This window comes from Mustela putorius, unplaced genomic scaffold (genome assembly GCF_011764305.1).
Source record: "Mustela putorius furo isolate JIRA1106 unplaced genomic scaffold, ASM1176430v1.1 tig00003845_pilon_pilon_pilon, whole genome shotgun sequence".
NCBI lineage: Eukaryota > Metazoa > Chordata > Mammalia > Carnivora > Mustelidae > Mustela > Mustela putorius.
The window spans coordinates 77,349,162-77,372,891 of NW_025421998.1; the positions used below are offsets into that span (position 1 = coordinate 77,349,162).

General features: G+C 36.1%; 1 protein-coding gene across 2 annotated transcripts in view; it reads left to right on the plus strand.

The window, feature by feature from the left end:
- Positions 1 to 19,441, plus strand: part of ING3 (inhibitor of growth family member 3) — a 28,437-nt gene extending 8,996 nt beyond the window's left edge. Inside the window, exons 5-12 of one of the 2 annotated variants that reach the window (XM_004741894.3) lie at positions 6,392 to 6,488; positions 8,050 to 8,121; positions 8,963 to 9,082; positions 9,361 to 9,518; positions 10,102 to 10,295; positions 11,246 to 11,438; positions 13,954 to 13,992; positions 15,789 to 19,441. In XM_004741894.3, the coding sequence (XP_004741951.2) occupies positions 6,392 to 6,488; positions 8,050 to 8,121; positions 8,963 to 9,082; positions 9,361 to 9,518; positions 10,102 to 10,295; positions 11,246 to 11,438; positions 13,954 to 13,992; positions 15,789 to 15,905 (990 nt within the window). In that variant the 3' untranslated portion in view covers positions 15,906 to 19,441. The other variant, XM_004741895.3, reaches the window with a different exon arrangement.
- The last annotated feature ends 4,289 nt before the right edge of the window (positions 19,442 to 23,730 follow it).

Below are 23,730 nucleotides of genomic sequence, written 5' to 3' on the forward strand. Positions count from 1 at the left end.
GAGATATTACAGTTGAGTGACATTTTCTCAAAAGATAATACAGTCACATTTAGTATGCGAAGATTGACTTGGTTTTGATGGACAAACAAGGGTAGGCTGCAGTATAAATAGTCCCATCTTTTCAAGGTATGACGTTAAACCAAGAGAAGTGCAAGTAATGTAATTCAAATTAGTTTAGTCTCCTTTATAGAATCATTCTAGCAGACCAAACAATTTTATAATCTGTGTCTTTGCTCAGATCTTTTTGGTATCGCTCTCTTTAAATGCTCTCCATTTTTTTTTTTAATTTCTTCAGTTTAGATCCATTTCTTTGACACATAAGCTCATTTTGGAAGTTCTAAAACAGGCTTTATAAATGTGCCTTCAGCAAAAGAGGCATTTTAAAAAATATTTAGGCTTATTGTGAGTTACACGTTTTATTTAAATACGCTTTTTTTGTTGAAATACTTTTCACTTTATAATTATACGATATTTTTTGGCTATTCTCAGTTCCTTTGCTTTTAGAGAGATTCCTTTTAAATTATAAAAACATTTAGTAAACACTATTCGACCTTACTATACAAAGTAATGACAGTACTATTTTCACAAAATAAAAAAAGATTAGCTCTTCTAACTGTGGCTCTTGAGGGTATGTCAGGTTTGTAATCATTCTGTATCCTCAGAACCTGGCCCAGTAGTTTGGGTGAGCAGTGAACAGAAGGACAAAGTAGACTTCTGAGGTGATCCGATCGAGCGTTTCCCAGACCTTAATATTTGCATCCCACCTTCAAAGTTTTTAGTTTATCCATATCGTATGTACATGTATTTACTAAGTAAATTTTAAAGTGAAATTTATTTAAGAATAAAATGTATTGGGGTGCCTGGGTGGCTCCATGGGTTAGGGTCTCTGCCTTTGGCTCAGGTCATGATCTCAGGGTCCTGGGATCGAGTCCCGCATCAGGCTCTCTGCTCAGCAGGGAGCCTGCTTCCCTCTCTCTCTCTCTGCCTGCCTCTCTGTCTACTTGTGACCTCTCTCTCTCTGTCAAATAAATAAATAAAATCTTTTTAAAAAAGGAATAAAATGTATTTATTTATCTGATGCTATTAGCATAAATGAAAAGTTAGCCTTACTTAACACAAATAAGTAATTATAAAATGTTAAAAAACAATGTCCGGCCTCTGTGGAATGCTTGTGCTTTGTGCGTGCACCACATTGCCAGGGTGACTTGTGGTAGTTGAACACTTTATGCTGGAGACTAAGAAATTTACTTTTGCAAGTAATTGCAGTTGAACATGAGGGAATTACTGCCTTGTTCACAGGGAGGTTACTAAATGGATTTACCATCTCATATTAGTTATATTCCCCAAAGTATCAACAGTAAATATCCAAGTGAAAGTCTTTATAAATAGGAAAGAGGAAATTAAATTCCTATAACATTAACATTTGAGAGCTTAGAAAGCTAAGTGCTTCAAAAGTGAGTGGGTGGGACATAGTATAAATGTATAATTACAGTAATTTTTAATCATAGATCGTTTATCCAATAGACAGTGGTACTTCTATTTATATACTTCTACATAATGAGAGAGTATACCTTTCATTCTTTTGGCAGATACTTCTAGAGCACCAGCGATGAGCCGTCACTTGTGCTAAGTGGGCATTAATGACACAGAGAAGGAATGAATATAGGCAAACTATTAAGTTAAGATTCATTTAGATTTTTGATAAGTGCTATGAAGGAAATAAATGTTGTGGAGAGAGGGATAAAGAGGAATTACTAGGGAAGCTGTTCAGAATGTAGTCAGCAGGAGTGGCATCGTCTCAGGAGGTGACATTTGAGAAGGTACTTGGAAAGTGAGAAGAGCCAGCTGCGGGAAGAGAGCATCAGGAAGAACACTACAGGGAGATGATGGACCAAGGGCCACGTCTTGAGGTGGGAGAGTGCTTGGCGGGGTGAAGCAGAGACAGGCCAGTGTGGTTGGTGGATAGTGAGGAAGGAAAAGGTGGTGCTAGGAGGGAGTCAGGCAGGAACCACCACATGCAGGGTCGTCTAAGCCAATGGAAGCAGTGTGTTTTCCTCTGAGGAGAGTAGGAGGCCACCTTAAACAGAGGAGCGAAGTGTACCTTAGAGGAAATCGTCTCTGTGCCTTTGCTTAAACATTGCATTGCTGTGGTAATTTCAAGTAAGCATGTATTATATTTACAGATTTTAATGTACAAGAATTAGATACATAATTATGTTTGATTTTGCCCCTCAATGTTTTACATAACATGGTATTTCATTGTATTATTTACTTTTAAAATCAGTAGTACATTTTTTATACCTATGACAGTATTGTACTGGTTACTCCATTTATTAAGGAAAGATTAGACTGCATAAATATCCACAAATGAAGAGACTGGTGGAATTAGAGATTCAGTAGAGCAAACCGAAAGTTTAGTTATCTCAGTGGTTGTTTTAGTGGAAATAAGCAACAACAAAAAAGCTATCCTATCAAAATAATTTCCTTCTAGAATCCTGATACTCTTAGTCATTAAACACTTATTTGTATTTCTCAACGAGATGTCACTGTCATCAGGCTGTATTAGATTACAATACCTAATAAAGTTGATTTATGTGTACTTATAAATTGAGCTTTTAGTTAATGCTTGAATGATTTTAGTCTCATACTGCTCAGTACCTTTGAACTTGCTTCTTTTTTATATCCTGGCCTATTACTGAGATGATTATATTTCAGGTGTACATTTTACCTATATATTGGAGAATTCTTTATCTGATACTCTGATTAAAGAAATACATAAGTTTGGCCTTTTGACTTGTCTCCTATCCTTATTGTCTTTTAGGAAGGTTATATGTAGTTTATATGCTAAGGCCTCAAATATTTGAGTCAGCCTAAACATGGATCAGATTTTCACCTATTTTAAATATAATTCAGAGATGTGAAGAATCATTTTCATGACTTAACAGAGAAATAATTTGCCATCATGGTTCCTTTTTCTTCTCCAATTTAATCCTCTTTATTCACTATTACCAGATCTTCTCATAGTTAGAAATTTAACTGTCATTGCCATGGATTTCACCTTAGAACTTTATAGAATAACTTGTGTTCATTCTGAAAGGGCAAACTAAATATTTAAATTTTAGAATTTAACGGTATTGGAAGCCATAAATCATGTAGAAACTTTTTGAAAAGCTGTATTTAGTTCAGTTTGGGTGCATCAGTGACATCTTAAAATATGAATATTGAGACTGGGAGTCAAAAGAGAAAGAATAAAGGATTACAACTCTATGCTAAAATGTTAAAATATGAGGATTTTTCCGTTTCGTGCAGAGGTGCCAAATGTGACTTATCTTTGTGATCATCAAGATGTTAACAAATAATGTTGACAGAATTTCCTTTGGCTCTGAAGAGGTCAGAAAGAAGAGAATTGATTTAAAATTAAAGCAGTTGTATTTTGGGTTGTGAGGTATGATTTGGGTCCATAGAATAAGGAAGCTTTTATGGCTAGTATTTATTGACATAAAGTGGGGAACAAATCAATAATTAGACTCTGTGGTCAGCCTTGTGTTAGGAGTATGTGGTTAATAGAAAATCTCTCTCAATTAGAGTACTACCCTCTCTACTACTATAAATCAATCTTATGAGGTCAGGTATATGTGGAGGAGTGGGGTAATTTAGGTTCTTGCTTTGCCTGATACCTTTGGGGCCATTATGGTAATCTGCCAGATTAGGAACTTTTGCCCCTTCAGAATCATGGGGGTAGAGTAGATGTACTCTACAGGTTTCGGGAAAGTTCAGCCATAGCTCTTGCTATGGCTGTTTAATGCGTTGAAGTACTCTCTTGCTTCATAGTTTGAGTTAAACCTTGTAGTAAGCTTTCTAACTTCTAATTTGATTTAGTACAGTAGCAGTGATTCTAAGAAAAACAGTCCTCATTGCCTAATAATTGCTTCTAATATTCATCAGTTCATAATCTTTTTTTTACCTACCAAGAGGTAGGAATGACTGGACCCTATTTACAAAGCTGTCTACCACAATGTGGTTTATGCTTTTCAGTATTTAATTACATATTTGTTTTTAGAATTATTAAGTCTTTGACTTCTATTCCTTTTTCGGAGCTGCTAGTATTGAAAATTCCATCATTATTTTCCATGCTCTCATGTGTAACAATCCCTGTCAGTACTATCTTTAACACACTGAAGCAGTTCTTCAACGCTGGGGTGGAAGGAGTTGGGAGAGGGTACATGATGTCTTCATCTCTGACTACATCCTCCTGACCAGCACTTTAACATTCTGCCTGTCTATACTGTAGATTACTGTTGTAGACCACATCATGCTTTTACTTTTTTTTTTCCTCCCTCTGAGAATCTTGTTTGTCTTCCTGTCTCTATTCATTCTTTAATTATTAATTTTTCTTTCCATCTATTTGAAAACAGTACATTCTTCACCCTCTAACTCATTTACCTCCTTTGTGTCTACCACAGCCCAAAGTTATATATGTATTTTTTATGTACTACTTCTAATCCTTTTCTAGCTGTTTCTTATTTGCTACATCCAGGGTATATATATTTTAAAACATTTATTATGTTAAAAAGCTCACATAAATCTTGATTTGTCAGCCAAATTTGTAATTCCTATGAAAGCAGGGATTCTCTCTCATTTTTCATGTATTTTCCATTTAACCCAATGCCAAGCACAAATCTCAATATTGTAGGTAATAAAGGTGGTGGAATATTTTCATTGCATTAAGTGGTCTTGGAATTTAAATATGAGTACTGTTTCTGACTTCCCTTGAGATTAAATTTTGACAATGTAGGAGATATTCTTGAATAACTGAGGTCTGTGTTCACACTTAATTAATTGGAAGGGAGTTTCCATTAAAGGATGCTCAATTACCTGCGTGTTCTTTGAATAGGAGCATTTGTCCATAATACATGCCTCTATAGGATTTTAAATATTGTAATTTTAGATTCTGCCATACTCTGAACAACAACTTGCGTGTGAAGATGGACAGAAAAGTGGGTTTCAAGTTATTGAAAAGTCACTAACCAGTACCCCGCTGGGTGCTGTTATATAAGAAATATAAATAACAAGAAACTATTTTATTTTTCAATTTGAATTATATTATTCTGAGTTAAAGAAAAAAAAAAACAGTTGGCTGCTACATGCAGAAGTTCAGAGGACAATGTTGGGTATAAATGGTGAAGAACAATTTATTACAAATAGATCAGAGTTAAATCCCTTTTCCATAATGCATTAGCTATTGCCTTTGGGCATGTTACTTAACCCTTCTGAGCCTCCGTTTCTTCACTTACGAGATGGAGACAGTAATAACCTATGTCAGAAGATTAGTGCATGGGCTAGAAAAGATAGAACATCTAATGCACCACGCACATTTCATGGCATCTAACGCACAAAATTGTCTTTTGCTACTTTTCTACCCATCTCCTTCAATTTAGGTATACATTATTTCATTCTTACTTAATTTTTTTGCCTTCATGATGAATCATAGATACTTTGATATTTGTAAGAAAGTCACTCTTAATTATTTAATAATGATCCATTGCCAATCAAGAGTTTGATAAAGATGTTGTCAATAATATAACAATATTTTTCAGAAAATTTGTTTTCTTTTTTCACTTATAGTGGCAAATTTGAAAAAGAATTGAAAAATATTTAATATTAACCTTAAAAAATTAAGACTTAGTTGTTCTTAGTTGGAAGTATCATATAATTTTCTGAAATCAGTCAAAAGATCTGTAGTTGAATGAGAAAATAAAATTTGCCACCTTCACAAGGGCTGTAGTATTATCAATAAAACTATTTTAACCAAGCTCTTTGGGGAATGGAGTTTTCTGGCTAAAAAACCCCTTTGGTTTCAACCCTTTGCATAAATGTTTACAAGTATAATGGTTTACTTTTCTGCCTTAGAGAAACATATGTGTAGAATATAGTAGCCTCTTTGTTTATAGACTAAGGATCTTTCATTTTTCATTCTAAGTAACAGTTATAGTATGGCAGAGTGGTGGATGGCCTTACTATAAGTAGGAGGAGATTAGGTCGAAAGTAATCCCAGGGTACACTATAAAAAGTTACCAGCCCTCCCGCACTTCCTCCCACCTCAAATCCCAAGTATCAGTATTGTTTAGTTTCACATCTCACTTCTTCTGAAAGTTTTCTAACAAATTGTGATTCTGGTTTCTTAAAACTTCAAATTTATTACAGGAGGCTTGAATATTATTTCACCTAGCCCTCATTTCATAGATTAAAATATTGAGGTGTAGGTTCATTGACTTGCTCAAGGATACTAAGCAGATGCACTAAAAGAAATAAAGATTTCGTTTCCTCATTAAACTGACACTTTAATAGTGTCCCAAATTTTGGTGGTTATCTTTGATCTTCTTTGAAACAGGTAGATCGACACTTGAGAAAGCTGGATCAGGAACTGGCTAAGTTTAAAATGGAGCTGGAAGCTGATAATGCTGGAATTACAGAAATATTAGAGAGGCGTAAGTAAAATTTACAGTTTTCCATCGATGTTGGACAGCCCATGTGCAAATCGCTGAGGAGACACTTGTCCCATGGAGACTTCTCAGATGGTGTGCTTCTGTGGATGGTGGCAGCCGGGTGGGACAGCGTGGACTCTAGCAGCCAGAACCCTTTGGGTTGGATATGGAGACAGGTGATACAGGATATCCTACACTCACTCTTTATTAAAATCACATACTAAGTCATTCCATTTTTTAATATGGATATGTTAGTAAGATGAGTGATGAGAATAAAGATTTAAAGAAATAGAACGATCTAGAAAGAAGTTAACCATCTGTCATTAAACATATGGCCTTTGCTCTGCCTGCGGATACACTTAAACTCTGAGGGAGGCTGTTGTTTTTTCTCCCGAAGAACTGCCTTAAGGCTTTTCCTCAACTGAAGATTTAGTTGATTCCAAAGCGTTTCCTTTTTTTCTCAAAGAAGTAAATTTTTTCTTATCACTAAGAAACAGTTTAATATTTCCTTGCAAGGTTCTACTTGATCTCCTGTTATAATTTACCTTTATTCTTTTTTTGATGCATTTCTTCAGCAAGAGCATATACCTGTTTGTACACACTGATAAAAAATTTCTTTAATGGTGTTAAATCATGTGTATATGTACACACTCCCTAGAATAAGGGAACAACCTAATCATGAATCCGTCTTGGTATCCATAGTGACATCTTTGTATTCAAAAGTAGATCTATCACTTCAGATGATCATCTAATTTATTTGTGATATTTTTATTCCAAGAAGACCCTATCTGAGAATAATAAGTATTTTGAGACAAAATAAAATATTCTATAGCTGTTCTAGTTTTTTTTTAATGCTAATAATAGCTGTGAATAACAGTAATTCCTGCCTATTCAGTACTGCAAAAAGGTTAATGAAGCATCCTCTTTAAGGACACAGACACACAAAACTGAATGAAATTGAGTCATAAAATCTACTCCATCCTGTACCCTGCCATAATTTCATCTCAAGGGATCAAGATAAACCCAGAAAACTTCTTAAAAGTATTTAATGCTTGGCGGTAGAGATTCTGTGCCTAACTTCTTTTAGGAAGTCTTTACTATCATACGTTATTTTAATGATCAAAGAAATTTTCTTTCATATAGTAATGTCCCATCACCTAATACTTTAGGATCTTGCATAGAAAGGTCTTCAACCCAGTATAACTAGTTTAAGTTTTTCAGATCTTATCAGTAATGGAGTTATAAGATCCATTCATCCACTTATGTGGTACCTACCCGCTGCCCTGAATTCCCCAATTAGACATTAACATGCCTTGAGCTGTTTCATACTTAAAATGAATAGTAAGAAGTAGATTACTTATTATTTAGAAAGAGGATGAAATTGGCTCAGTGCGAAATTGGCAATGGTTATTCTCTGTCATGTTTGATGAAAATGACACAGGGATATGCATCAGGGCTTGCCAGTCCTCTTCTAGGTGAGGGTACAGAGTGCCTGTAGTTGATTGACCAATAAAGTTCTGCTTGACATTGAATGGAGATGTATCTCTGTGCCTTTCTTTTTTAGGATCTTTGGAATTAGATACTCCTTCACAGCCAGTGAACAATCATCATGCTCATTCACATACTCCAGTGGAAAGTAAGTTTGGTTTAGGGCAGCTAAAAATTTCAGTACAATTAAAAACTCATTATATTGTCTGTATATTCTTTTCATTTAGCCCCATACAACCAATTGAGAAAAAAAAATATCTTTCCCTTCCTTTTATTTTGTGTGAGCTACATTTTCCTTACAGTTCCTGGTGGACTTACCTTCATCATTTGGGAAAAGTATATTTGATTTGGGAGTAGAGTGTTTGCTTTTTCTGGAATACATTAAGGACAAATGGATGGTATTAGTAGCAGCATATACTTCCTACACACAGACACCTGATTCTCTCTAGAGAGTATTATAACCCAAAACAAATGAGAAAATACATGGTGGTGGGCTCTTTGTTTTTTTTATCTTCCTTGCTTCTCCGGTGCTTCACCTACTGTTTGGCATATTAAGAAGGCCTCAAATGGTTGGTGGTTTAGTGAGTAAATGGTTGGTTGGATGTTGGCTGATTAGAAGACTGTATGTGTAATTTGTGACAGATCAATTTGATATGAAAGAAGGGCTGGTTGAAAACTGTTCAAAATTGTGGATGATGTTTTGAAAACAAACTTCCTCTCATGTTCTGTGTAAAATCACGGTGCATTGTGGGTTATCTGCAGTACTTTGCTACTGAAGTTTTCTTTTTTAATGTGTGGGAAGGCTACTCTTAACAAAATAGGTGACCCAGACAGGTCTGCTTGTCCCATCCTCCAAGAAAACATATTGTTCTGTATTCCACCGAAGAACTCAGAACATAACATACTTGTTTATAGCTGAATGAAAGTATTATGTCTTGTCCATAGTCCTCTAAAGTTTAAAAACACATAAATTCTTTATTTATATTCAGAAAGGAAATATAATCCGACTTCTCACCATGCAACAACAGATCATATTCCTGAAAAGAAGTTTAAATCTGAAGCTCTTCTATCTACGCTTACATCAGATGCCTCTAAGGAAAATACACTAGGTAAGTTCAGTATTTCAAATAGGAATGTTTGTGTTTTGTTTGTGTTAAAGGGGAAATGAAAGCATTCAGGATTAGCGAACCATACAGATTTTTTTTTTACTTGGTTATAGTCTACAGATGGGGAAAGGAGAAAAAGGAAAAATGGGACATGAAAATTTGATGGTGGCATGAAAATGTTAAGTTTAATGATGATATCTGTACTGGGAAATAATGTATTTTACGCTCACTAACATCGTGTTCTCTCCAACCATTTTTATTTCTTCTTTAATTTGACATAGGGTGTCGAAATAATAATTCTACAGCCTCTTCCAACAATGCTTACAATGTGAATTCCTCCCAGCCTCTGGCATCCTACAATATTGGCTCATTATCTTCAGGAACCGGTGCAGGGGCGATTACCATGGCTGCAGCTCAAGCGGTTCAAGCCACAGCTCAGGTAAAAAGGATGAGGTTTGGAAGTAGCAGGTACATTTTGTCTGATGCATTGGTAAACTCTAGTAGAAACAACCAGATGTGAACAGAAGGCGTTCTCTTACACTGTAGAGTTTCATTTTTACATCATGGTTTTATGATACCTGACATTTTATTTGATGAAACTTATGTGTATTAATTTACCTGATTGATCATGAAAAGTAACAAATATATTGGTGCCAGTTCGTGCCGATCCCTCATGATGTGTGTGTTGTTGACCGTGAGTCCCGGCACCTGCGAGGACAGGACTTGGTCCTCCCTCCTGGTGCCAGGAGTCCTCCAAAAGCCTCACAACTCACACCGTCTTAATGTTTGTTCACCGCTCTACAGTTTGTATTCCAAATTAAGTTACCAGTTCTGTAGCTCCCTCCTAACCGTAAAAACCGATTTTAAATCTTTACATAAAATAGCTGAAATGACAGTGATGAAAATAATGGTTTAAACAAAATAATATTAGATAAACTAACATAATACTCTAAGTAGTAGGACTGAAAAAGAAAATCTGCATATATATGCGTATTAATATTATCAGTGAATGTCTGTTTAAGATGAAAGAGGGACGAAGAACATCAAGTCTAAAAGCCAGTTATGAAGCATTTAAGAATAATGACTTTCAGCTGGGGAAAGAATTTTCAATGCCCAGAGAAACAGCTGGCTATTCATCATCTTCAGCACTCATGACTACATTAACACAGAACACCAGTTCATCAGCAGCCGACTCACGGAGTGGGAGAAAGAGCAAGTAAGTTGCATTGTTACAGTAGCTCCTGTACCTTTACTATAAGGTATGCCCTATAGCTCTACTAAGTGTGCAGTCGGCTTGGCATCTGGTGGGGCTTGGGTATGTGAAACAAAGGTAGGTATCATGGATCTGGATGAACTTGAGGGAGGCAGGAAGAGATGACGTAAAATTTGTAAAATTTATAAAATTCATAAAATTTAGTTAGCATATAAATTTTGATAAATTACTTGTGAATTTTAACGCTATTTCCTGTCTTGCACAGGTAAGTGTTCACATGTCTTTGATGGTCATGATCATGACATTTTCATTCACACCGCCGTACTCTGGAGGAGTAAAGTCTTTAAAAGGTTTTAAAGTCTTTACTCTTTCTAGAGTCTTAAATTGGGTAGAAATAACTTCTGCTTACTTTCTTTTGTTCATTAGGATAAGCCATTATATGGAACTTTTTTCCTTTATGACCCCTTATTCTGTTATGTGTTTAATATAAACTAATGCAAAATCTAAAATACAAATACACAAAGGCAGTTGATGAGATGATTTTGATGAAGAGTATTCAGTTTGCTTAAAAATACAAAGAATGTCTGCAAGATAGCCTTAACTAATACTAGTTCTTCAAACTATTACCTGAAATTTAAGTCAATGTTAAGTAGTAGTAGATTAAAAAAATTATCGTAAAAACATAGCTTGAAAGAATTTTTTTCAATATCTTTATTCTCCAGAAAACAGAAAATGTCAAACAAAAATTAACTGTTACGAATATTTTTGCTCTTTGTTGCTGTCAACAATTGTGCTTTTAAATCTGTATATCAAGTTAGTTCAACTTCATGTTAAACGTTAATTTACACGCTTAGTGTCATTTCATTTCATACCACTCATTTAGGAATTATTGTCCCATAACTTCTGGATGCTGAGCCAATGAAACTGATACTGTTTTTTTTTTTTTTTGTCAGAAACAACAACAAATCTTCAAGTCAGCAGTCCTCGTCTTCCTCCTCCTCCTCTTCCTTGTCGTCATGTTCTTCTTCATCAACTGTCGTACAAGAAATCTCTCAACAAACAACGGTAGTACCAGAGTCTGATTCAAACAGTCAAGTTGATTGGACTTATGACCCAAATGAACCACGATATTGCATTTGCAATCAGGTAAAATGATATGTCTATACAAGCATAATCTGAATAAAATAGAAAACAGAGAGCTATTTCATTTTTTAAAATATTCTTTCTTCTCCAGTTAAAATACTTTTGCTTTCTTCTATAATTTTCTTCTGCTCTTTGCAAAATCACGTTTGCTGTAAATACAAAGAGTGTAAAGAAATGCGTAAGTCACCCATGCTCTCAGCCTTTGGATATAACCTATAATTAGACAGTTTGGTTTATCACTACTGTATACCCCACATGCGTGGTATCTGAGTCTGCTCAGGCTGCTGTGTCAAAATACCACAGACTGGGTGGTTTAAACAGCAGAATTCTATTTTCTCACAGTTTTGGAGGCTAGGTAGTCCACTATGAAAGTGCTGACTGGGAGTGCTGGGAGGACTTCCTTCCTGGCAGAGGGCCCCCTTCATGCTGTATCCTCATATGGTGAAGAGAGCTCTGGTGTCTCTTCTTATAAAGGCACCAGCTCTGTTGGATGAAGATTCCACCTGTCTGAGCTCATTTAGCCCTATCTCCAAACACAGTCCTAGTGGGGGATACGGCTGCAACACAGGTTTGGGGGAGAAACGCAAACATTCAGTCTCTTACACATATGTACACACAGATGTGCATGTGTGTGTTTGTGTGTGTATGTATATGTGTGAATTTGACCAGTTGGATCACAGTGTATTCTTTCTATAATGCTTTTTCATAAAGTCATGTGTACTGAATATCATTTTTCTTGAAGTAATCCTTTAAAATTTTTTCACAATTATGTGTTATACTGTGTGTAACTTTTTTTTTTAAAGATTTTATTTATTTATTTGACAGAGATCACAAATAAGCCTAGAGGCAGGCAGAGAGTGGGGGGGTGGGAGCAGGCTCCCCGCTGAGCAGAGAGCCCGATGCGGGGCTTGATCCCAGGACCCTGGGATCATGACCTGAGCTGAAGGCAGGAGGCTTTAACCCACTGAGTCACCCAGGTGCCCCTGTGGGTAACTTTTTAAACCAGATTTAGCTATAGGTTTTTGTAGTGGTTTTAATTTTTTTGAGATTACAAATAACATTATGGTAGGCATTTTTTTATGTACCCATTTTACACATCTAATTTCTAAGATAATCTTTTAGAAATAAAAGTAAGTTAAAATATTAATTGCAGACTACCAGATTACCTTCTGAAGTTCATTTTCAAAACCTGATGAGCATGCCTGTTTCCTAAACTCTGTCCAGTGCTGGATACTATTTTGTTTCAGAAACCCTATACCAGTTTGATAGTTTTATATCACACAGTGATTTCAGTTTACCTTAGTAGTAAAATTGGACTCTTTTTTGGCTACTTTTATTTCCATTATGAATTGACTCATTGGTGTTGGCTGATTTTTCTATCACTTTTGTCATGTACATTATAAATACTTTGCTTGGTTTAGTTTTTTATTTTGTTTTTAATTCTGAAATTCCAGTTTTATGGCTGTTAGTCTTTTTCTTTATGAAGTCAGCTGTGGGTTATATGCTTATTAAGAAGATCTCCTTGCCTTTTCCCCGTATAGCTGTGTCTTGCATTTTTTTTCTCATTTGCAAATGGCTTTGTCTAGCTCTTGATATACTTCAGTTTCTACATGTTTAAATCTTTAATCCATCTGCAAAAAAAAAAAAAAAAACACTTTAATCCATCTGCAATTTATTGTATTTATGGTGCAAGTTGGCAATCTAATTTTTGAGAATTTGCCATTTAAGAGTAAGAGACTGTTAGGTTTTCTCCTGTCACCTGACAAACATTTTTTTAAAATCAGTTATTAAGAAAATTCTGTACAGATCCTGGTAATAAAAATAGATCACCTAAAAAAGAACAAAATCAAATTCACCCTGGATTTCTCATCTATAACACTAAAAACTAGTTGATGAAATAGATCTGTAGAGCTTTGAGGGAAGAATCTGAGTGCCCCCCAAAAATTGTTAACCAGATTCATTCATATGTGTAGAACCATATACAGATATGCTCAATCATGCAGAGAATCAGATAGTATGCCATCTGGTCATAACCCTGTCTGAAACATTTCTCTGTCCATTGTGAACTTAAATTAATTCAAGAATTAGGAAGTTGTATTATAAAGTGCTGGTGATGAACAGAAGAAAGAAAAATGTGAAAGGGCAGATAGTAAATTGGTAATAAGTTTAGAAGTTTCAACTATTGACTGCAAAAATATAACTCACCCAACATGACCCAAGAAAAAATAGAAACCTTAAGTAAGTAAGTAACCCAAAAAGAAACTTAAGGTCTTACAAAAGAAACCACCCACAAAGGTAATTTGTCAAGGTTCTTTCAGATTTTCAAAGAGAACATAATTTCTGTGTATTTCCCCTCTGTGCTATAAATCTTTATAAACTCTTTACTAAAAAACTATATACCCTATTTCTTAATGCAATTGTATATTCCTCTCTGTTTTCTAACAGTATCATCAACAATTTGGATTTAGATGCTTGTCGCATAGTCATAATAAAAAATATTTACTTTTATTTTAACTAGGTATCCTATGGTGAGATGGTGGGCTGTGATAACCAAGATGTAAGTATTAAATTTTTCTATTTAGGAATGGAAAAAAAAATCACGAAATTAAACATTTTTCTTATTTATGGTATCACTCAGTCTGTGAAAACAAGTCTGCAGTTATGTTAATTACCTTATATTAATGCTAGAATATTTCTCTCCAAAACACAGTAGTGTCCCTTCATGTGCTCCCAATTCAAAACTCTTTTAAAGCTAGTTTTGGGTTTGTTTGTTTTTAAGATTTTCTTTATTTACTTGACAGAGAAATCACAAGCAGAGCAGCAGGCAGAGAGAGAAGGGGAAGCAGGCTCCCTGCTGAGCAGAGAACCCGATGTGGGGCTTGATCCCAGGACCCTGAGCTCATGACCTGAGCCAAAGGCAGAGGCTTAACCCACTGAGCCACCCTGGTGCCCCTTAAAGCTAGTTTTATAGTTTCGTCTGCAGATTATAAATCTCAAAAGGTGATACATTGTGTGAAAATTAAAAACATCCTCCACCTCCTTTGCTAAATAATACTGTGTTGACTAGAATCCAGTTCACTTACCACAGTGAAGAACTAGAGCTTTAAAACAGTACATTGTGTCAGGAAGCCTGCAGCTAGCGCAAGTGGGGGGTGGTATAATGTGAGGTTATTTTCCTCCTATCAGTGTGGTGTGTCCTATTGTATCCAGCCGCTGTCTGCTGGTAAGAGCCACTTGTGATATAAAAAGTAAAGGAGGTTTGAAAGAAAAGAATTCCCTTTTTTTGTTGTTTTTTGTTGTTGTTGTTGTTGTTGTTGTTTTTTACGAAGCTTAATTTTGGTTAGAGATAGATTTTTATTGGATACTGAGAATCTTTTTTCTCATAATTTCACTCCCTCCTCACTTTCTCAAACCTCCAGCCCCTTTTGTTCCAGCTTTTCCTGCAGAGGAGTAGCAACCCTGAATTCTAAAGAAGTAAGAATCCATAATGTTAGAATCCTAAGGTTAATAGTAGCAGTTTACAATTTTTAAAAATAACCTGAAGATTGAGCAGGTTTGGCTTGGTACATTAAAGTCTGTGCTCTCCTGACCAGATAGGGTCCCAACAACATGTTCACATAGTTAGAGAAAGACTGTCCTTCCACTTCCCCCTTTAGAATTACTTGTGGGCTGTTTGTGATTATTGTATAACAATATTGCCTAGTCCTTCCAAGAACACCACTGTAACCTCCTGGGGAAGTTAGTGGAAATGATGCATTTCTGTGAATACCCCATCATATTCTCTGATTCTTCTCATTCCACACTCGTGCTCTTCTGAGTGCTAAGATTTTCTGTGCAGGTGTAGAACTGCTTAATATGTTACAGAGTAGGATACCTCTTCTCTGCATATGTAGGAATAGATCTACCCAGAGAGGAATGCCAAGGCATCCCTTTATGATTTTCATTGCAACTAGCTCATACTACTTTACAAGGGAGTGAATAAGGCTGAATAGTAAATAAAATCTGTAAAATGTATTTGCCTTTTTTGTGAGAGATCCATCTCACTTCTTGTCCTCGAAAGTTAGTATCAACTTACTCTCTGGCTTAAGGAGAATTAGTGAATTTTGTTCATTACTTGGGATCATGGATATAGATGACGTTAACCTTTGAGTTAACAGAGATGCATACTTTTTCTATGCCTCCATTTCCTTATCTCTTAAACCTATCAGTGGGTTTCAGTGACCTATAAATCAGCTCCTCGATCTAAAAGTTGTTTCCATGAATCTTATTATTAATATTCAGCCTAGTGGGCATATTATACTCTGTAATCTTTGGAGGTATTAAAAACTATTTCTCTGCCATTTTGCTTTCCAGTGCCCAATAGAATGGTTCCATTATGGATGTGTTGGGTTGACAGAAGCACCAAAAGGAAAATGGTACTGTCCACAGTGCACTGCCGCAATGAAGAGAAGAGGCAGTCGGCACAAATAAAGGTGGTCGTTTCATTTGAGGAAGAAAAAACTTCAACTAAACATTTTATATAGGACTTGAAAAAAGAAAGAGAAAGAAGACACAATGCATTTCCAGGCAACCACTTCAAGGATTTACATAGACAATCCTGTAAGATCTTGAACTTGAATTTTATGGGTTGTATTTTAATAATGTAAGTAAATTATTTATGCACTCCTGGTGTGCTACGAATATTATTCCAGTTAGCCTTGGATTATTTCAGTGGCCAACATATGCAGACATTTGTACTCCTCAACCATTTTCTCAAAGTAATGGGCATTCTATAATTTAGACTTCAGAGAATTCCAACGATGAAGATTTTAAGAAAAGTATTTTATATTCAACAGGTATGTTCTGCTGCATGTACTGTACTCCAGAGCTGTTATGTAACACTGTATATAAATGGTTGCAAAAAAAAAAAAAAAAAAAGTCAGTGCTTCTAAAAAGAATTTAAGATAATGGTTTTTCAAATGCCTTTATAATAAGCTTTGTTTCTTTGTGAAACTAAATTCAGCAGGCTGAAGGAAATGGTTCATGTGATAAAGTGGGCTGGTGTCCTCTAGAGTACCTGGGTACATAAACAGAAACTCCTGTAGGTAAAAACGAATCTGTGCCATTAGTCTTTATATGTTTCTGCATCTGGATAGAGTGCAGTTCATGGGGGGAGGGGGAGGGGCCGAAAGGGAAAGGGTGTTAAAGTGATACATTTTTATACCAAATGTGTTTATTTTTTTGTGCAAGTAATCCTTAAAATTGGAATTGTATTAGGTGTTAAAATAAAGTTTTTAAAAAATTACTTGTATTTATACTTTACACACTTAATAAGGAAAATTTCTTAATTCCAATAAACTTCCAGTTTTCATAATCTAAAAAGGACAGAGGCCCAGGACACCGAATGCTGTGTAATCTTTGATTTCTTTAACAGTGCTTGGAATTCGTGACATGAAAATAGGGGAAAGACATTTCTAATGTAAATTTGAAATGCAAATGTATTTTTCTAGAACATCTCTCTGGCTTTTCCTTCAGTCTAAGAGACATGAAAGAAGTCTAATTATGGTAGATAAAATGAAAATAATGGTAATAGTTGTTTTGACTTGAGGCAGCGTGGCCAATTGAAGTAAAGAGACCTCCTGGATTGGAGCTTAAAATGCAGTTCTATTTTGGATACTACCACATACTGGTATGATGGTTAATTCACATTTTGAATCACTCTGGGCCTTATTAAGCAAGGGTGATGCTGGCTGCAGGATGTCTGTAAAGCACTCCTAAGGTTTTTATTCTATAGGTGCTATTTTAAATTATAAACTTTGCATAGTGGAGGTTTTATTTCAGGTATACTATCAAGTCAGGTTGGTAGAAAAATCCTTAAAACTTTAGAAATACTTATTACATCATTTCTTTTATGTTGAAACTTACTGGGTCCATTAGATTTCTGCTTTAATCAAAACCACTTATGAGCCTCTTAGAACTTATTCAGAAGACCATAAAATCTATGCAATGCTACCCAAAGGGAATGGGTTAGATAGAGGATTTCAGGGGTCTCTCTTAGCTTCACGAATCCTCAATTCTGAGCTGTTGCAGACTGATTTTATAGCTGGACAGCCCATAAAACAAAGTTGGTTCATTTGTGGGGATTCATGATTTCACAGTATCATAAGTATCATGATTCCATAACACTCAGTATTTTCATGGAGATTTTATAAAACTTTAAGAAATAACATATAAAGTAGCATTCAGTTAGCTTATTAGCATGTTGCCTGGAGATAATCTGTGGTATTGTTTAATCTTCTAATTATATATAATGACTTTTCCAAATTCATTCATTTTCTAGGAATTGGTCAAAGGAAAAAGCCTTACATGTACAGCCTTATTTTAAGAGAAAGTTCCTTGTCTGAATCAGGAACATCCCTATTTCCAGCTGCTGCAACCCCTTTCCATGTGTGAATTCCACTGCTTACCAAATCACCTGAAAGCATTTTGACAAAATTTAACCTCAAACATTGACTATTTTATGAAGCCTCTCTAAAGAAGGAAACCAAACTTTCATTCCCTTACTTAGTAATTGGTGGAACCTGATAGTATCTGAGATTATATATATATAGATATGTATATATCTATATATATATAGATAGATATGGGCCAAAACATGGAACTACCTCCTCAAAAAAAAAAAAAAAAAAAAAATGTGGCCAACTATTAATATTCTTTGAGACATTTACACCAAGGGGTGAGATAAGCATTTTTGCTATTATAAAATACAGATTCAAAATCCTTATTCTGTAAAAACTCGTGTAACAATTGATGACACAAAAGTCCAAATGTGGGTTCACAATTTATAGGTGGTGAAAACTGAGGCCTTACTGGTGTGGAGTGTACATTAAAATGTTCATGGTGACACTTTTGAAGCAATAAATGGCTTAATTAAATGCCTAAATGAAGCTGAGTGTTTGATAAACACACAATCATTCTTTTTAAGGGCAGTTCATTTTTTTTTGCTCTTTTCTCCTTTAAAGCTGATGCCACATACTGCAGATTTTTAACCATATTTGGTTCGTGCAGTGTTAGTGCCCTTCAACTTTAGATCTCAGAAATGGGCTTGTTGACCTAATTAATTAATCATAGAGAAACCGGTGTCTGATGCACTTGGGTTGTGAGAGGTGAGATAGTCTCTGTAGACATTGCAGTGTCTACAGTGTCCTTCAACTCATTTTTAAAAGAAATCTCTACTGGATGGGTTTTAAGAGAAAACGAATACCTCAGAAGCATTTATTTTTGTGATTTTACAAACGTTGAGCACCTAGATGTTGAGAACACGCGGATGGGAAGGAAGGTACTCGGGTTTGGGTCTGGGAGGGACGAGGATGTTAACAAGTAATTGCGGTCCGCGGGAGGACGGTGTGATGGGCCGATGCATAAAGCCCTGCGAGGACACGGGGAAACTTCACAGAGGTTTCCTGTGAACTGCTTCCTAAAGATACACAGAGTAGGGAAGGTTTTTCAAGGCAAGAGACTGACAAGGGCCATGTACACCATGGTAACTGACAAGTACTCTGGAAGGGTGGACGTCCAGTAGGGAGACGGCAGTTCGGCGGATACAGCCAGAAACCTAAGCGAGAGTCTAAACACGAGCATTTCACTCTGCATCATAGAACTGCTTGTTGATGAGAGCAGTGGTGGCATTGGCATATTGTTGGCTAAATACATTCTGATTATTTTTACAGTTTAATGAAACTGTAGCACTTTTCTTATTTCAATGTAGGGATGACGCAAGTTGTCTTTAACTTGGAAATTGCTAAAAAAAAAAATTCTAAATTTAAGGTGAATCTTTTCTCCTGGTTTTCGAAACTACGAATTAAAATTGCAAGTGAAGGTTTTTTGTTTTCCTTATTTAGATGATAAGATTTACATTACCCAGACTGTAATTTCTGACCCAAGATCTTAATATTCCTGATTTGATTCTTCTATAGAGAAATAAAGCTTAAAGTGATATAAACATGAATTGACTTCAGAATTGTTTTTTGTTTTTTCTTGTTTTTTTTTGGTTTTTTTTGATCGAAGTTTAACATAAAGAAGACGTATACCCCTTTCTGGCCATTTCCATTTTAAAGTAGTAAGTATATATACTTCATAAGTCAATAAATAGTAAATTATTAGTCATTATTACAATTTTATAAATTATAAAATATTTATTAATAAATTATTTAATAATAAATATTTGTTATAAATTATAATTTTTATTTGAAAAGTATTAGCAGTTTCTTAATAAATTCTTCAGGGCCATATAATCTAGTTTTTGGTTAATCCAGAACCACATTTTACTTTCGTTCCTAATAGCAGAAGAGACCATAAAAGAATATTACAATCATCCATTTCCCCCCTGCTTATTAAAAACTCAGAACCCAATGTGGGAAACGAGGATAGGGAATGTATACACTTGTGTATGTGTTGCTTATTCCCATTCCCCCATTTCTGCTTACCTTCTGCTTACCTATATTAATGAGTAAGAGTAGTTTTTCTAGAAGGGTGGGGGAGCAAAGAAAAAAAAAGTAGTTTTACTTAGGAAAGTGTATAACTGCTAGTCTTTAATGGTGAGCTAGTTTAAAACATTCACATTTAACATCAGTCATAAGGAAAAACTGGTCATATTTGAATTTTTTTGCATTGTAGAATCTAATCCAGTAGAGGGACCCTCCATGCTAATATATTAAAAGAACAATTATAATAGGTACTAAGTACTTTAGAAAGCTGCCTAGGTTAAATGTAATACAGGAGGCCAGCCAGAAATATTTCTGAATAACCCTTTGAAATAAATATGAATTAGCTATTTAGAATTTTGCTTATGTTTTACCAATTTTACCAATATTGTAACTAATATTTTAACTAGCTAGCAGAAAGTTTTAATATGACCTCTCGCCAGTATTTCTCATTAGAACTTTAAAAAATTTATGTCCGTATCCTTGAAGAACTTGTGTATTTATCTTTAATATGACAAATGGCTATTTTCATGAATGGGTTTCGCAAATGTGCCAAAAGATGTTTTCATTTTACCAGTGCTTATCATTTATAAATGTTTGAAAAAGAGTCCAGTTATCTGTTGAAGACAACAACAAAATAAGTTTATATATTAGAGATCATATGGTTTAGATATAGGAGTAATCTTTTAAAATTTAAGTGGTGTATATATATATATAACCAAAGAGTCATCCATACTGTATCAAAGAATGTGTCTTTCCTACTCACCGAGATTAGCTAAATGATTCGCCTTCATTGGAGTGGTAAGATAAAACGTCCCTCCCTTCCATCCCCTATCAAACATCCGTCTTTTAGGTAGTAAATTTGATGCTGTAAAACTTTCAAAATATCTTTCACTTTCTGAAAATATGAATGGATGATTGAATTATAATTACATTTAAAAAAAGAAACTAAATTATGTGACTATCCTGTGACAATTTTTGGAATGTATTATGGTTTCCGCAGGTTTACAGAGAAGATCTGATGTGTTTAATTTAAAAAACACAAGTTGATACTATGTTCATGTTTTATAGAATGATAGATTAAAACAGGAATTCTGGCTCCATGCCAAGGTGTGAATTTGGCTCTAAAAAAGTAAAACAAATAGTGTAATTCATTGGATTAAATGTTTGCCAGTCTACCTGTGTGCTCACTGATTGAAGTGATTCTTTTTCTTTTTCTTTCGTTTCTTTCTTTCCTCCCTCCCTCCCTCCTCTTCTCTCCCTCCCCCCCTCCCCCTTCCTTTCTTCCTCTCCTCCCCCCCTTCTCCTTGCCTCTCCTCTCCTCTCCTTTCCTTCTCTCTTTCTCCCCTTCCTTCTTTCTTCCCTCCTAACCTCCTGCCTCTCTCCATTCCTTCCTTCCTTCCCTTAGACTGTGTGCATTAATATGGGTCTGTATACATGTATGTATACATATATCTCCATATATGAATATATAGTCTTTTAAGAGGATGCATTTTTTTTTTAAGATTTTATTTATTTATTTGACAGAAAGAGATCACAGGTAGGCAGAGAGACAGGCAGAGAGAGAGAAGAGAGAGAGAGAGAGAGGGAAGCAGGCTCCCTGCCGAGCAGAGAGCCCGATGTGGGACTCGATCCCAGGACCCTGAGATCATGACCTGAGCTGAAGGCAGAGGCTTAACCCACTGAACCACCCAGGCGCCCCATAAGAGGATGCATATCTTAAAAGCAAATCTGAGCGACTTCAAGGAAATTATGTGGGCAAAGTTGCATTTATTTGAAGGCGTGGTATAATTACACATTCAGGAAGTGGTTAAAATCCCAGTGTCATTGCCACAAGCTGCACAGGTAACACGATTCTAACTTAGGTAACAATCAGACAGCCACATATAAAAATTATGCAGTAGCTATTCTTTGATTAAATTTCAGTTTTCCAACCTTAGTCCTCTAGTCATTTTCGACTGGATGCTGCTTTGTTGTGCGGGGCTGCCCTGGGCCCCACGGGACGTCAGCAGCCTCACTGGCATCTACTTATGAGATGCCAGCAGCATCCCCCTGGGCCGGCAAGCTGTGACAACTAAAAATGTCTTTAGACATTGCGACATGTCTCCTGGGGGACAAAATTGCCCCTGCTGTGTTGCATGTTACCAAGATGTGAAATATTTCCTGTGGGAAAAATGGAAATCGTATGGAAACTGTTTAAATCTATTATGTATAAACCTCCACAAATAGGAATTTTTAAATCACTTGCCAGGAGACACTGCTAGACGCTGTAAGGATATGGTGATGAGTAAAATAGTTTCTGTTACAAAGCAGTTCATACTGTAAAAAGATACAAGTATACTAGTCACTAAAATACAGGAAAGAATTAGATAAAAGTCATCTTGGTTCTAGTGCATGCAAATTCAAAGTGCTTATACAGAAAGTTGTGAAAAATGAGTAAAGCAACCAGTTGAGAACTCTGGAGAGCTGGAGACTTATGTCCCATTTAAAAAAGGCAGCGCGAAGTGTTCTTCTATGGAATCTTCAGGTGATTTGCATGCCCAGAAATGCTGGGCTAGTGGGCAATTTAAAATGAAAAGCATCAGAGCGCCTGGGTGGCTCAGTGGGTTAAAGCCTCTGCCTTTGGCTCAGGTTATAGTCTCAGCGTCCTGGGATCAGGCCCTACATCGGGCTCTCTGCTCAGCGGGGAGCCTGCTTCCCCATCTCTCTCTGCCTGCCTCTCTGCCTACTTGTGATCTCTCTCTGTCAAAATAAATAAATAAAATTTTAAAATAAAATAAAATGAAAAGCATCTAGTTCAGAAGATGTGTTCTATCTGGACTGTTGATTCATCTAGAAACTCGAGTCTAGTAATAGAATACATTTTCAAAACTCCTCCTTCAGCTTCTTCAAAATACCTTCTTTCACCCTCTCCCTTCACCGCACACTCCATACCAAAAACCCAAAATGGAACATACATGTGATGGAAGAGAGGTTTGAGGAGGAAGATTGTTCTGTTTTGTCTGCCCTTGAAATGAGAAAACTCTAAAAGGCCTGTCACTCTATTGTCCCAGGCCAATGCTGCTTACAGATTCTTGAGTACTGACATGATCAAGGAGAAGGGTACTTTATGAAATTACTTGCACGAAGCACTCGGTCTGAAACCCTGCCAGAACCCACAGGTCTGTATTCCTACAGCACGTCACCCTCCCACCCCTCTCCCTGGAGCAGCTTCCTCTGTCTTCATTGTTCCCTGTTCTGACGCCTTCGGACTCTAACACATGCTCCTCCTTAGCCTTCCATCACAGCCGGGCCATGAATACCCACTACTTGTTTTCTCCACCTACTGCTCACGCTCATCCCACTCTTGCTCTCTTTCTCCCAAACCAGCATCTGCCACCAACCTCCGTCTCAACAGAACAGAGGGAAGAGAACATACTAAATGCTCGTGTTCGCCTTTGGGCTTCTGGATTACAAGAGGTCCAGTATTTGATAATTATCTGTTTTTGTGTCTGACACCACTCCAGACTGAGCTCGACCTCAGCATCGAAAACATAACAGGCATGCGCTGAGCATGCATTCTTCCAACACCTGTCCACAGAACGATTGGGTGCTTTCCGTACATTACATCATCCGGCATGCCAACAACACTTCAAAGAAGGCCCAAGTGCCCTCTTTCTACAGATCACTCATTTAAAGACAGTTAAGATGCTGCACCATGCTACTACCCAGACTGGGTATCCGAGGTTGTCTGTGACCCCCTTGGGCTATTTGGTGTTATTTCTTGCTGTATCTTCCTTTCCACTCTCCCTCTTCTCACTTAGCAGATATCCTGTATGTATGTATGTATGTAT